The 13,312-nt window shown below is 41.9% G+C and overlaps 4 protein-coding genes across 4 annotated transcripts; 2 read left to right on the top strand and 2 right to left on the bottom strand.

The window, feature by feature from the left end:
* The first annotated feature begins 271 nt into the window (after positions 1-271).
* On the top strand, positions 272-1,591 carry LOC134092417 (transcription factor HES-5-like). The gene is made up of 2 exons (XM_062545267.1): positions 272-350; positions 460-1,591. The coding sequence occupies exons 1-2, from the start codon at positions 288-290 to the stop codon at positions 880-882; spliced, it is 486 nt and encodes a 161-aa protein (XP_062401251.1). The 5' UTR covers positions 272-287; the 3' UTR covers positions 883-1,591.
* A 4,250-nt stretch (positions 1,592-5,841) lies between these two features.
* Positions 5,842-7,080, bottom strand: LOC134092905 (transcription factor HES-5-like). The gene is made up of 2 exons (XM_062546067.1): positions 6,647-7,080; positions 5,842-6,521 (listed from the first exon to the last, which is right to left on the bottom strand). The coding sequence occupies exons 1-2, from the start codon at positions 6,782-6,784 to the stop codon at positions 6,114-6,116; spliced, it is 546 nt and encodes a 181-aa protein (XP_062402051.1). The 5' UTR covers positions 6,785-7,080; the 3' UTR covers positions 5,842-6,113.
* A 755-nt stretch (positions 7,081-7,835) lies between these two features.
* Positions 7,836-8,898, top strand: LOC134092904 (transcription factor HES-5-like). Its single transcript, XM_062546066.1, has 2 exons — positions 7,836-8,097; positions 8,260-8,898. The coding sequence occupies exons 1-2, from the start codon at positions 8,035-8,037 to the stop codon at positions 8,659-8,661; spliced, it is 465 nt and encodes a 154-aa protein (XP_062402050.1). The 5' UTR covers positions 7,836-8,034; the 3' UTR covers positions 8,662-8,898.
* Positions 8,899-11,408: 2,510 nt separating this feature from the next.
* LOC134092903 (transcription factor HES-5-like) lies at positions 11,409-12,460 on the bottom strand. The gene is made up of 2 exons (XM_062546065.1): positions 12,379-12,460; positions 11,409-12,263 (listed from the first exon to the last, which is right to left on the bottom strand). The coding sequence occupies exons 1-2, from the start codon at positions 12,439-12,441 to the stop codon at positions 11,859-11,861; spliced, it is 468 nt and encodes a 155-aa protein (XP_062402049.1). The 5' UTR covers positions 12,442-12,460; the 3' UTR covers positions 11,409-11,858.
* Positions 12,461-13,312: the final 852 nt, after the last annotated feature.

Here is a 13,312-nt window from a genome sequence, read left to right as displayed (position 1 = left end):
CCACATCCACACAGTGGGTCTGTGGGTCTCTCTCCATCACCCCCAACCAGCACCTGTTCCCCTGAGATTTGACCATTGTGCCCCAGCAATGGGAGAATCCAGCATGTGGCAGCTCCACACACTCCTCATTGTCCTCTGCAGCTCAGCCATTGGCTGCTGACTGTGAGAAACTCCAACCAGCCCAAGACCCACACATTCATATGGAGATCTGGGAGTATAAATAGAGGACATGAAGCCAGTGCTGATCAGATTCACTCTACACAGAGAGATCTACTGCAGCTACAGCAATGGCGCCTACAATCACTTCAACAGCAGATTACCCAAAGGAACACTTGAACCTAACCCACAAGGTAAATACAGGAACCTTACCTCTCGTGAACTTCATATCAACATTCTTTGTCAGCCTGATACTTTAATAAGTATAGAATAAATGTATTAATGACATCTTTGTCTTCACAGTTAAGAAAGCCACTTGTGGAGAAGATGCGCAGGGATCGCATCAACAACTGTATCGAGCAGCTCAAGGATCTCCTGGGTCCACAGCTCCTCAACCAGCAGCCCGACTCCAAGCTGGAGAAAGCCGACATCCTGGAGATGACTGTTTGCCTCCTGAGACGAAAGCTCCAGCATAATAGTCTACCTTCATCTGATGATGTTCATCAGGGATTCTCCAGGTGTGCCCAAGAGGTTGTTCACCTCCTGTCTAAAGATGAGGCTCAGACACACTCCCATGGAACTGTGCTGAACCACTTCCAGACCCAGAAGCCGTCCTCTGATGAGGACATGCCAGATCAAGCCCTGCCTCAGTTTAGTGTGCTGAATCAGCACACACTGAGCAAAGTCAAGAGTCCAGCCAAGAGCGCCCCCTGGAGGCCTTGGTAGAAAACTTCAAACCAAGATTCTCCAAGATGTTTGACCACATTGGTCTGCTAAGAGCCTCTAAGGACATTTATTCTTTTAAAAGATGGTTGATTGTTAACCTGCTATTGCAGATGTTTTTCTGATTTTTAAAAAAAAAAGAAACTTGATTTTCTTTCTAGAAAGAATTTGCTAGCCATTGCAAACTAAAGTGTCTTCAGTGAAGATTTTCTGTGAAATGGAACACATTTTAAAGCTTTTTAAATATTTAGATATTGAACACATTGATTATAGAAGAATCTATAACAATGAAAATCCCCATGGTTGTACATGGCAATGCTTTCTGACTTGTGTCAAACTATTCCAATGTATCATTGTGATGCAATTACGCTTCACTTTAAAGCACATTTTATGTAAAAGTTCCTTCAATGATGGAACAACCTTTTAAAATCTCAAATCTGAGAATATGTGACACTTTCTTAATATTTAAGAAAACAATGTGATCTCCCATGTGTGAGAGTGTGATCCTTTTTGTTCATTCTGTGAAATGAACTTACAACTGCCTTTATATGGGGTTGCTGTTGTCTTTTATAAAGACTTGTTTTATAACCCATTCTATGTCTCAGTTGAGATACATTATCGATATAATATCTGTAAAATTGTCTGAATCAGACGGAATTTGTCTATGTGATGTTGTTCTTTTGCTAGAACCTGACAATAAAATATGCCCTCAATCCTACATTATCTTGGTGGTGTCTTTCCTGATAGACTGCCGTGGGTCTGTAGGGAAAAGTTCACTTTCAGCTCACAGCTATTTGTGACTGGATAGAATTTTAATGGCGAGAAGGCTGGCCTCATTTCACGGTTGACGGCAAACTTTATTAAGTCAAAGCAGATTCAAAAGTAACTGATTTCTTTTTCTTTAATATTTCCAAGATGCTTTTAAGCAACAATCCAGCTGTTTGACTGCTCTTAAAAGATACAACACAGTAACCACATACCTGCATGGCAGCAGGGGGGATGGAACTCCTTGACTAATGTGGAGGGTAATGAAACACACTTCTATTGTTCCCCATTGAAGAGCAGAGAACGGAGAGAGTGTGGGAAAGCGTGGTGGACTCTCTCACAGACCTCCTGAGGGTCAATGGGCTCTGTATCCATACTTAAGGCAGCTGAGCTGTCCCTAACGCTGTTATTTATCAACGCAAAAATCTCTCACAAGTTCTAATAATAATGATAATAATAATAATAATAATAATAATAATAATAATAATAATAATAAAACATAAGAACGAACGATTAAAAACATTTCTGTAAATATGTGGTAAATGGGTTACTGGATCAGTGTTGGTATTGTGCCAGTCAAGGCCTCGTTAAAAGTGATACAGCAAATGTGGCTGCAAATGTGAACGCAAACCTCACATTTTTTTGCTCGTCTTCATTTCCATTCTCTACACCTCGACACATGAATTCATGAATCTGATTCCAGCAGCCTTTTCATGGTCTGTTCAGAAAATAATTCACCCGAAACTGTTTATTAAATTAAATGTATTACAATTTCAAGCACCATTTAAAACAAAGAAGTAACACTTTGTCTGTTTATATACATATTTGTATGAATTATCTGCATACTTTTGCCTCACTAACTTTATATAAATTTAATTCAAAGTTAAGAGGATCTTCTCAGAGTCGTCTGCTGTGGGGAATTAGCATAAGAAGGCACACTTCTATTGTAAAGGGGAATCTCCACTGGTGGGGAGTGTGGGAAAGCTCTGGAGAAGAGAGTCTCAGTTCCTGGTCATTAGCATCCACAGCCCCAATGGAGATTCCACACACACACACACACACACACACACACGCGCGCACACGCACACTCACTTGGCATTCCTTGAGGCAGCGCTTTAGAACTTCAGACAATTAACTAGACTAGACTTGAGCTAGACTGCTTCAAAAACAGTTATATGTTTCCTTTCTGCTTAAATCTGGTTTGAAATTATTATTATTATTATTATTATTATTATTATTATTATTAATGTTTATTTGGTATGGACATAGCAATAACATTGGACAAACCAGATGCATTGATTTGAGTGTTTTAGCACAGGTGCTAATTCGTAACACTTGTCCATAGGCGGCTTTTAAAAATATATTTTTTTTTAATTAATTTTGAACGGTTAAGATGAACATAGCAAACAAAATACTTTTTCCATATATGTAGCTAAATATAATAATGGCAGCCTGAGGATGCTGCCCTTCAGTTGTTTATGATGAAATAATAATAAACATGTGTGATAAACATGTGTTTCTATCACAACACCAATATAATCGTATACATTGTTTTTGTTCAGAAACACAGAGCAGATCTAGACTAGACTAAAAGTCTGACTGTTAAGGTTTAGGTTTTTTTGTAAATTAATGGTCTTCTCCAACTGGTTAAAAGTATGCTAAAATAACAGGAAAATGTCAATTGTTAAATTGCTCTAAAACGTTAAGCAATATTTTTGGGGGGGAAATCATGCTTTGAGGTGAAATCAAGAGAATCCTCAGACTGCAGCAGTGACCCCAACATCAGGCAGCGGATTAACTCTCCTCACAGGGTCAGTCCTTTCCCACATCCACACAGTGGGTCTGTGGGTCTCTCTCCATCACCCCCAACCAGCACCTGTTCCCCTGAGGTTTGACCATTGTGCCCCAGCAATGGGAGAATCCAGCATGTGGCAGCTCCACACTCCTCATTGTCCTCCGCAGCTCAGCCATTGGCTGCTGACTGTGAGAAACTCCAACCAGCCCAAGACCCACACATTCATATGGAGATCTGGGAGTATAAATAGAGGACATCAAGCCAGTGTTCATCAGATTCATTCCAAATTGAGAGATCTGCAGACGAGATAAGCCATGATGCCAAAAACCAATTCCAGGACCACTGTCCCAGAGGATCACCTTTTGCCTTGCGAGGTAATTTAAATTTACAAATGAACACTTGATTGCATTGCTTCTTTCTTTGTGATGACAAGATATCGTTTTGTAATGTGAAAAACAAATTAATTTACCGTGTCATTTTTTCTTCACAGCTGAAAGATCGAGTGATTGAAGATGCACAAACAGATCTACAGCGGCTCAACCCCGTAACCCTGATGCACTCAGTTCTTGAGCAGACCTGGAGATGAAGGACTGGTCAGCAATTCACCACAAGAAACCTTGACTCCGTGAGGGCCTCTTCGTTTCTCTTGGTTTCTCCAAGTGTACCCAAGAGCTTCTTCCCTTCCTAGTGAAGACTGAATACAGCCCAATGGAAGAGTGCTTCCTCAATGGCATCCATTTCTACAGCCGACTTGTGATGTCTACAGGCAAGGGAGCACCCGGTGCCAACAGACAGCTTCAGTGCAGCCTGCTCCAAAAAAGGAGAGGAGTGCACCCAACAGCTCCCCCTGGTGGCTCTCATCGAATCCTCCAGACAGAGATCTGGCTAACTGGTCTATATTGAACGAGCTTTTGTTCATCAGCAGCTTCTTTATATTTCTATGAATTACACGTCTCAGATGATATGATGTTCATAGCATCTTCTGAAAAAATATTTCTGTTTAAAAGAATGTTTCAAACATTGATTTGTTTTTTGAGAAAAACTCGCTAAGAGCATTGTCAATTACTGTCTGTTTACAACAGATTACATTTGCACATGCCACATTGGTATAATGCTCATACAGACTTAATGCAAAGTTATAAATATATCTCTTTTTTGGGGGATTCCTTCTTTTTATATGCATGCCATCTTCTATGAAGATGCTGTGTGTTTCATGTTGTGTTTCCACCTAGAAACCCTGTTTTCATGTTTAGGTTGGCAGTTATATTAGCTGACGTCCTAAACATGCTGCGTTTCCCACAACATGTATGAAGTTCTTTAATCACAACGTGATTAGGCTACTGGTTTGATCATACTGGTTTGCATGTGAAACTAAACTTTCCTCTGGTTAAAGGGGTGTTTTTGTACCATACTCTGTTAAGAGTGATCAAGTTACATATTGCCTCAATATTTGCCAAGCTCATATGATGTTCTGTTGGCCATAATTTCTCATTGAGATATGCTATCCACCAAATAAATGTTTGTGTCAATCACAATTTCCTTTGTCAGAAGTCTCTTAAATTGCCACTTGGGTGTCATAGCTATATTAAATAGGCCTCTCTCTCTCTCTCTCTCACTCTCTCTCTCTCTCTCACTCAATTCAATTAAATTCTCAATTGGCATGACTGTAAGTGTTACACGCAGTAATTACATCAAAGAATTAGACATTCATATTAATAATAACAACAATTGACATGGACTATGGAGAATAATAATATTGTTTTTTAAAAAATAGAACATTAGGACATTTACACTCATACACACACACACACACACACACACACACACACAAACACACATAATAATAATGATAATACAAAAAAACATAGTGGCTGTCTCTTGCTTTATGGCATTCTGTGACTATAGCTAGTGGTAGTAGAGTTGAGTATCCTCCTAATAAATATGTAATTTGGATGTCATTATGTACATTTCTCAAATGTGGGATGTGCACTCTGTCACACACACACACACACACACACACACACACACACACACACACACACACACACACACACACACACACACACACACGCACACATACACACCTTGTTTCAAACTTAGATCTTCCCTTTTTGGCCAAAAGTGAAATGTGGATTGAGTAAGCCCTTGTAATAAAGTTACTGATTTCTTCAGTAATTATATTGTGTTCAGGCTTACTTCTATGAAACTCTGCAATACCATCCTATTTCTGCTCTGTTAGGCTACTTCTATAGGCCGCTAGGGTGCGTCTAGATTTCTAGGCTACTACTTCTATAGTATATCCAAAAACAGATATGACTCCTCCTCTAATAACATTTGCCCCAAAAATCTACAAAGAGTCCTAATTTCAGAAATAGAAATACACAGCAAACACATGATTAAATACAAGGAATGTTTAATAAGTGTCATCAATACAACATGATTCGAAAACAATCATTGTTGAGTTTGATCTTGGGGGTGTCACAAAACGCCTTTACAAAAGGCAATTACGCTTAATTGAGAGAATTCTCTCAATACCTTATTGCTCATCACACAGAGGCTAATGTAGACTAAATGTGAACCGCTGAGAAAATCATTTTCATACGATGTAGTTTAACTTTTTAAACTGATGTCGGACCCCAAAGTCCAGTGGGATAGACATTTTTCTTGGTGCATTTTACCATGGTCTCCACAAAGATTTCCGCGCTCTTGATGTTGAATGTCGCTTTGATGGCATGCAGAACTGGGCACGCGGCTCCGTTGACAGGCGCGTGTGCATGCTGGTCCGCTGATGAACGTAGAAGCGTTTAATCTGCTCCCTCTCCTCAGGTTGCAGTGGTGCGTGCAAAGATAGGTGACGGAGTGTTTCTTGCAGACAGTGCGAGAAACCACTGTGATAGCTTTCATTTGATTTGGAAGATGCTTGTTCCTTCAGGAATTGCACGGCCATCTCCAAAATGTCAGCTTTCTCGAGTCTGGCGCTGGGCTGCTCGGGACACTGATTTGTTTGAAGTAATGTCCTCAGCTCCTCGATGCTGTTGTTCATTCGGTCTCGTCGTATTTTCTCCACAATTATTTTGCGACACTGAAATAAAATAAAAGTATGTCGTTAGTATTATTTCTATTTCAATAACTCCTTAGCTTTCTAATACAGTCAGGGTGTAGCACAAAAACTTGTACAGACGTAAATATCCAAAAATGTTTAATTACCTTCAAGCTATGTCTGGCGCAGGAAGAGGGAATTATCTCGACTGGAAAGTCTCTGTTACACTCATACGATGCCATGGTCGAAGCGCTTTCTTGCTGTTGCTCGTGTCTGTGATGCCAAGTGTTGTCGGAGCGAGGCATTTATACTTCTCAACAGTCTTCAACACCTTGGATGTTCCCACAGTCTCAGCCAGCACTTTGGATTGCAGCCAACGGTGGCAATATATGTTTTACGATTTTCTCCGGCTCTCCTAAAACGCGTGGGACTGCTTCCTCTGTCGGTGTGAGAAAACAATGACACGAGCCACCGGGAAGCACACCTAACACCTGCTGGGGCCGACAGACAGCGCGGGCTGCCACACGTTATGGCGGGACGATAAAGTTCCTCAGCCACGCTTCAGACCTTTGATCTCAGTGCCGTAAAAGGCGCTAGATGTGAGACATGAGTCATGGGAGTCATGGGAAACCTCGCCACACGCTTTCAACAAATTAAACAAGGAAGGCAGAGGTGTTATGCCAGACGTCACAGTCTACACTATTCCCGAGCAGGGTGTAGGCTATTTTTATTTCAGTGTCTTTTGCACAGATATAGGCTACTGATATTTGCATTAAAAAAACTCATGGCCTACACGTTACAAAAGTATAGGCTATTATTAAATGGTTATTATGCATAGGCTACAGCCTCTATGGCAGTGTTTAATTCACGATGTGACAGTTAGAACTCAGCGGTCACTGTCGATAAGTCTTAGGATGAGCCTATTGAGATATACTGAAATAAACAGCAGGAGTCGTAAACGTGCTTTGTCAACAGAGGGTCTGTACTGATAAGACAGGGCTCTCTCTCTCATCTATTCACCATCTGCAAGAGGCTTATCAGCAGCAGAGAGGTTCCCAGGTAATAAAACAACTCTTGTGTCCCCCACACCAAGCCCATGATAGCCTACACCTGTGTTTGTCAGCTTAATTACAGGTTGGCCTGGGAAATGTCTTTCATCAGACATCTCTAATTCTGCATCATGACCTCATAAAAATCGCCAGTGACATCTTTTCACATGAAGAGAAATGTGGGAATCGCATTCAATTGTGTGATCAACTAGAAATATATTTCCCCACAAGCACTACACTACATCAGTTTGTGGCCAAATAGTGAATGGGGCTGTGTTTGTGTGTTGGGGGCGTATTTGCAGTCACACAGATTTATTGAGGAATGTGTGTAATTTTGATTTGAGTTGTTGTGGCCGCCTCACCCACTGGCCTGGGAGTGTGGGAAACCTAATCTTGCCCGGGACTCATGCCTTTGTAATGCTAATGAGTTCCTATAAATAGGGCAGTGTGCCTCATGACAGACCAGTTGCCTTCTGACAACACACACGCTCACTCTCTCTGCTAGAATGGCACCTACAATCAGCTCTGACTTTACCAACTCTAAACTCTCCAACAAGGAAAAACACAGAGTAAGTATTGTTTTATTGATCTGTAAAAATATATTCTTGTGTAAGTTAGATTGGGTGGATTGTTTACAGTGTTTGCTTGCATTGTATACACTTTAAAATGATTTTAAAATTGTTCATTTAGTGGAATAAGATTCTAATCAACTGTTCCTCTCCTAATTTTAGATGAGAAAACCAGCTGTAGAGAAAATGCGCAGAGATCGCATCAACAGCAGCATCGAGCAGCTCAAAGCCATGCTGGAGAAGGAGTTCCACAAGCAGGACCCCAACACCAAGCTGGAGAAAGCTGACATCCTGGAGATGACAGTGGCCTTCCTGAAGCAGCAGCTGCAGTCCCGAAGCTCGGCCCCCCAGCAGGCCCACAGCGACGGCTACTCCCAGTGCTGGAGGGAAACGTTGCATCGCCTGTCTGTCAACTCCAAGGTGGACTCCGCGCCTCTGCGTCTCAGCCACTGCCACAGTATCCACAGTTTCTCTCCAGCATCTCCAGTCCTCTCTATCAAACACAGCCAAACACCAGTGAAGCAAGGCACAGACACACAGAAGTCAGTCTGGAGGCCCTGGTAAAGAAACCGCTCAAGCTCATGTAAATCTGATCAAGACAACCCAACATACCTGATATAATGGAAATAGACATGAATGCTGTGAAATGTCTATTAAGTCGGCACTTAAAAGAAGCACTTGTTCTGACATCTGCTAGATGAGGTCTGTGAGACCTTTCAATTGCTGTACATCTTAAAGATGATGATTGTGCTATTGCTCCTCTCTTACCTTAGCATGTGACTCCTGTGGAGTTCATTTGTCTGTATCTGAAAATGTACTTTGAACAACTTTTAAAATGTGTTACCTTCTGTGAAGGATTCATTATAGGTGCCTGTTGCATCTTTTGCAAGATTTCAGTCACTTCATTGACATTTGTGATGTACAATGAAAATATGTTATTTGGAATTTACAATAAATGTATTTTTGTACTTGAAATGTCACCTTGGAAATGTGTTCTCTATACTATACTCCAATCACAAGAGAAAATGTTAAGGAATCTGACCAAATCACATTACTTTTCAGTTCTTTATGGCCATTGAAGCAGTGGGCTATGTTACATTGCCCACCATAGAGGAAACACTGTACGCAGAATTATCGAAACTATATAGTTGAAATAGGATATGATAGGGATAGCAGAAAAGAAGAACACAATAATGCTCTTTGCAGTCACTTCTTCAAAAAAATATTTTTAACTGGCTTACACCACAAAAAGGCTGCCTGATAGCATCTGTATATGTGTGTGTGTGTAGAGAGAGTGTGTGTACGAGTGGGTGGGTGGGGGGGGGCTGCATGGACGTGTGTGTGTGTGTGTGTGTGTGTGTGTGTGTGTGTGTGTGTGTGTGTGTGTGTGTGTGTGTGTGTGGATGTGGGTGGGTTGATGGGGGTGGGGGGGGTCATGTGTGTGTGCATCAGTGCATAAGTGAGTGTGAGAGAGACAGAGAGAGACAGAGAGAGAGCGTCGACATGCCGGGCCTGTGTTTGTCCACCATTCCCACAGTGCAACAGGCGCTGCAGTGTGCTGTCAGGTCCGGTTTCATCAAACAGCTGGTGAAGCCTGTGGGAGAGAGGCCTGTGTTGACTGTCACATGTGTGGAGCCGGCTTCTCCCAGGATTTCCCACACTCCAGACTCAAGCTCGCCTTTCATCACCACCACAAAGGAAGTGTGCCGCACTAAATTATCCATTAGACACGCTAGTGTGAATTCTGACCCCTCTCTTCTCTGGGCTTCCCCTCTAATCTGTCCCCAGGGAAAAAAGACTCCACTTGTTGCCTTTTTTTTAAAACATCATTTATCTCGTACTTTCAAATATGAAATCGTATTGATTAACTATAACAGTCGTCCATGCAATTAGGAGTTACAGATTAAAAAGAGGGAGATGACGACAATGGTCTGGAAGAGTCTGTTCATGTCCACACTGGTTGCTGTCAGTTTTCTGAAGTATATCTACTGTACATACAGTATAAGAGAGACTTTTATTCTGTCCTTCTTACACTTGAGCGAGGTTATTGATCTTGTCTTTTTCTCACACATTCAGCATGTGTAGGTGAGGATTGTTTCTTCCCAAGCCTGAAGCCATGACCTTCTAAGCCTTCGGAGTGTGGTGGGATGACATCTTGCTTGTGCGATGATGATGCTTTTACTGCCGCTGGAAGCCTGTGGTCTAGGGTGGAGGTGTGCGAGGAACGAGGTGGGTGCCGGAGAGTGTGTGTGTGTGATTGTGTGAGTGTGTGTGTGTGAGTGCGTGTGTGTGTGTGTGTGTGTGTGTGTGTGTGTGTGCTTGTAGAGGATTAGGGGCTGGCACACCCTAAGTACACTGGCACCCCCTACCTCCCATCCTCCTGCCGACACACTCCACCCCCACCCCCACCCCACACACACACACACACACACACACACACACTCCCCACTTCACCCCCCAGCTCGTCCACACAGGTCTGCCTGACTCTAAGCCATTGATGTTATCAGGTCTCACAAGCTGCTCTGTGATTGGCTAAGGAGTGTGGGAAAGCGGTTAGAGCTTGGGACCCAGGCCCTCTGATAAAAGCACTACATGAAAAGAACGGCCTCGTGTGCTATAAGCTGCTAGTTTACAACTCATTTTACTGCCATTTAGGTAGCACTTTGTCTGGGCAATCCACCCCCACCCATTTCCACCTTGGAATAAACCTGAATTACTCATGTATTGTATTTGAGAGGCATTTCACACCATGAAAAACTATTATGGATTATTTTGGCTACAATGGCATCCCCATGATAATGAATTCATGACATTTTTGTACACCTCTAAAGTGAAAGTTATTAACTAGTTGATTATATCACCTGGTATTTTGATTAAATAACAAATAACACCAGTCAATAGAATAATAAGAAATACATAGAATAACAAAACAGAAACAGGTGCAACAAACATGTAGGTGTTTGTTTGATTGTGTGTGTGTGAATGTGTGAAAATGCTGAATATTTTTAAAGTTTTGCTTTAAAAAAATGATCAGTAGCCTATTGAAATGACGTATCATGAAGTATTTCTATGTCAATGTCTATGAACTCAATTTTACATCAGACACTGCTGTCATTACTCTGATTCTCCCAATGTGAGGTGAGAAGTTGCAGGCATGAATGCCTCTACCTCACTCAGTTAAATTTCAAAAAGCTCTTATAAAGTTTTAGTGGGATTTATTCATTGCAAAAATGAAAACAGAAGGTAGAGAAAATAAGATTTATAGTATTTATTAAGTAGCAAATTCAGACACACAGTGCCTAAAATGCGTATACCATTGTGGCATAAAATGAAAGAGGGACAGCATTATAGTCCACACAAAATGATCAAATATAATCAAGATTCAAAGGAACTGTACACAAGACGCTAATTCTGAGTAACAATTCAACTGTCAACATGATCTTCAATATGAAAACACATGTAACATTATATGTTTCAGCCACAATAGGCTATTAATGGATATTTAATTTAGTAAAATAATAGATTTTAGTAAAAATAAATGCACAGCAAATCCATTATTTTCCAAAATAAATACTTCAACATGAAGTGACAATTTAGCATTTAGCTTCTCTTCAAGAGAAACATCAACACACAACTTCTTACTCTATTTCAACATGAACAGAAGTAGCTATGTTAAACATTTGGAAATATACGTTTCCTACACCATGATGGTACACAACATCCATCAGGTTCACATGAGAGTCTGAATGAGTTGAACGAGTCTACCAGGGTCTCCAGACTGGCTTCTGTGTGACAGCGCCCTGCTTCAGTGACACCTGGTTCTGTTTCGGAGTGACAGGAGACAGCGGTAAGTCTCTGGCAGCACGAGGTGGGCTGGACTGGCTGAGACGCAGGAGGCTGGTGTCCACCTTGGAGTTGATGGAGAGGAAGTGCAACGTCTCCCTCCAGCACTGGGAGTAGCCGTCGCTGTGGGCCTGCTGGGGGGCCGAGCTTCGGGACTGCAGCTGCTGCTTCAGGAAGGCCACTGTCATCTCCAGGATGTCGGCTTTCTCCAGCTTGGTGTTGGGGTCCTGCTTGTGGAACTCCTTCTCCAGCATGGCTTTGAGCTGCTCGATGCTGGTGTTGATGCGATCTCTGCGCATTTTCTCCACAACTGGTTTTCTCAGCTAAAGTTGAAGAAGAGCAAAAAGTTTGATTAGTTTCATGGGCACAGGATCAAAGCACACGCATTCAATAAAAGGAACGATCAAGTTATTTCAAAGCACTAGAAGCATTACTTACTTTATGTTTTTCCTTGTTGGAAAGCTTTGGGCTGGCAAAGTCCATGTTGATGATGGGAGCCATTCTTGTGGTCAGCAAGAGCGCAAGAGCAAGAGAGAGCGAGAGAGAGAGGTGTTCTCCTCAGAGGAAGACAAGCGGTCTGTGAGCTGAGGGTGGCTCGCTCTCCCCTATTTATAGGACCTCATTAGCATTACAAAGGCATGAGTCCCGGGCAAGATTAGGTTTCCCACACTCCCAGGCCAGTGGGTGAGTCGGCCACAACAATGGCACAGGCATCAATTATTTCATGCTTAACTGGCCTTACGGCCAAAAGCAGAGGGACCGGACTTTTGCGATAGCAATGGCACAGACTAAACACAAGCAGGTCGTTACACTCACTTTTATTACCTGGGAAACCTCTCTGACAAATAAACTGTCTGCACATGGGTGGTGGGCATAATGGCTGATTCCCAGAGCAGTATTGCACATATAGAAAATACAGGGTATTCTGTAATTGGAAATAAAAACATTGTATGAATGAACTGATGGTGAATAGTGGATTGTGCTTGTCTTTGATTTATTTTTATATCTGTCACACAAGCTATTTTTTTATTAATGACAGATATAAAATAATAAGATTTAGTTTTGAGAAGATTAATGTGGAAATTGTTCAATATAAAGTGGGTTTTTTTTATTCACTCACAAACACACACACACACACACACACACACACACACACACACACACACACACACACACACACACACACACACAGTCACACGAATGCTCACATTGTGCATGTCAATTGAACACAATTATCCTGTCCCCTTGAGGAAGGCACACTTCCATTGTTGGAGGCCCCCACTTCCCCCTAGGGAATACTGGGTAATAAATGGATAGTGTGGGAAACCCAGGCAGGATCCTGCTCACACGTCCTTCAGTCAATAGAATCCCT

The sequence above is a fragment of the Sardina pilchardus genome, chromosome 9 (genome assembly GCF_963854185.1).
Source record: "Sardina pilchardus chromosome 9, fSarPil1.1, whole genome shotgun sequence".
NCBI classification, from domain to species: Eukaryota; Metazoa; Chordata; class Actinopteri; order Clupeiformes; family Clupeidae; genus Sardina; species Sardina pilchardus.
Note: the sequence above shows the minus strand (reverse complement) of the source record. Positions and strands in the feature narration are given on the sequence as shown.

What these genes read in the sequence shown, in the direction of transcription:
- LOC134092417 (XM_062545267.1), top strand. Translation starts at nt 288, where the DNA reads ATGGCGCCTACAATCACTTCAACAGCAGATTACCCAAAGGAACACTTG. An exon ending in ACTTGAACCTAACCCACAAG is followed by an intron (nt 351 to 459) that starts GTAAATACAGGA and finishes TTGTCTTCACAG; the next exon opens with TTAAGAAAGCCACTTGTGGA.
- LOC134092905 (XM_062546067.1), bottom strand. Translation starts at nt 6,784, where the DNA reads ATGCCTCGCTCCGACAACACTTGGCATCACAGACACGAGCAACAGCAA. An exon ending in GCGCCAGACATAGCTTGAAG is followed by an intron (nt 6,522 to 6,646) that starts GTAATTAAACAT and finishes ATTTTATTTCAG; the next exon opens with TGTCGCAAAATAATTGTGGA.
- LOC134092904 (XM_062546066.1), top strand. Translation starts at nt 8,035, where the DNA reads ATGGCACCTACAATCAGCTCTGACTTTACCAACTCTAAACTCTCCAAC. An exon ending in CCAACAAGGAAAAACACAGA is followed by an intron (nt 8,098 to 8,259) that starts GTAAGTATTGTT and finishes TCCTAATTTTAG; the next exon opens with ATGAGAAAACCAGCTGTAGA.
- LOC134092903 (XM_062546065.1), bottom strand. Translation starts at nt 12,441, where the DNA reads ATGGCTCCCATCATCAACATGGACTTTGCCAGCCCAAAGCTTTCCAAC. An exon ending in CCAACAAGGAAAAACATAAA is followed by an intron (nt 12,264 to 12,378) that starts GTAAGTAATGCT and finishes CTTCAACTTTAG; the next exon opens with CTGAGAAAACCAGTTGTGGA.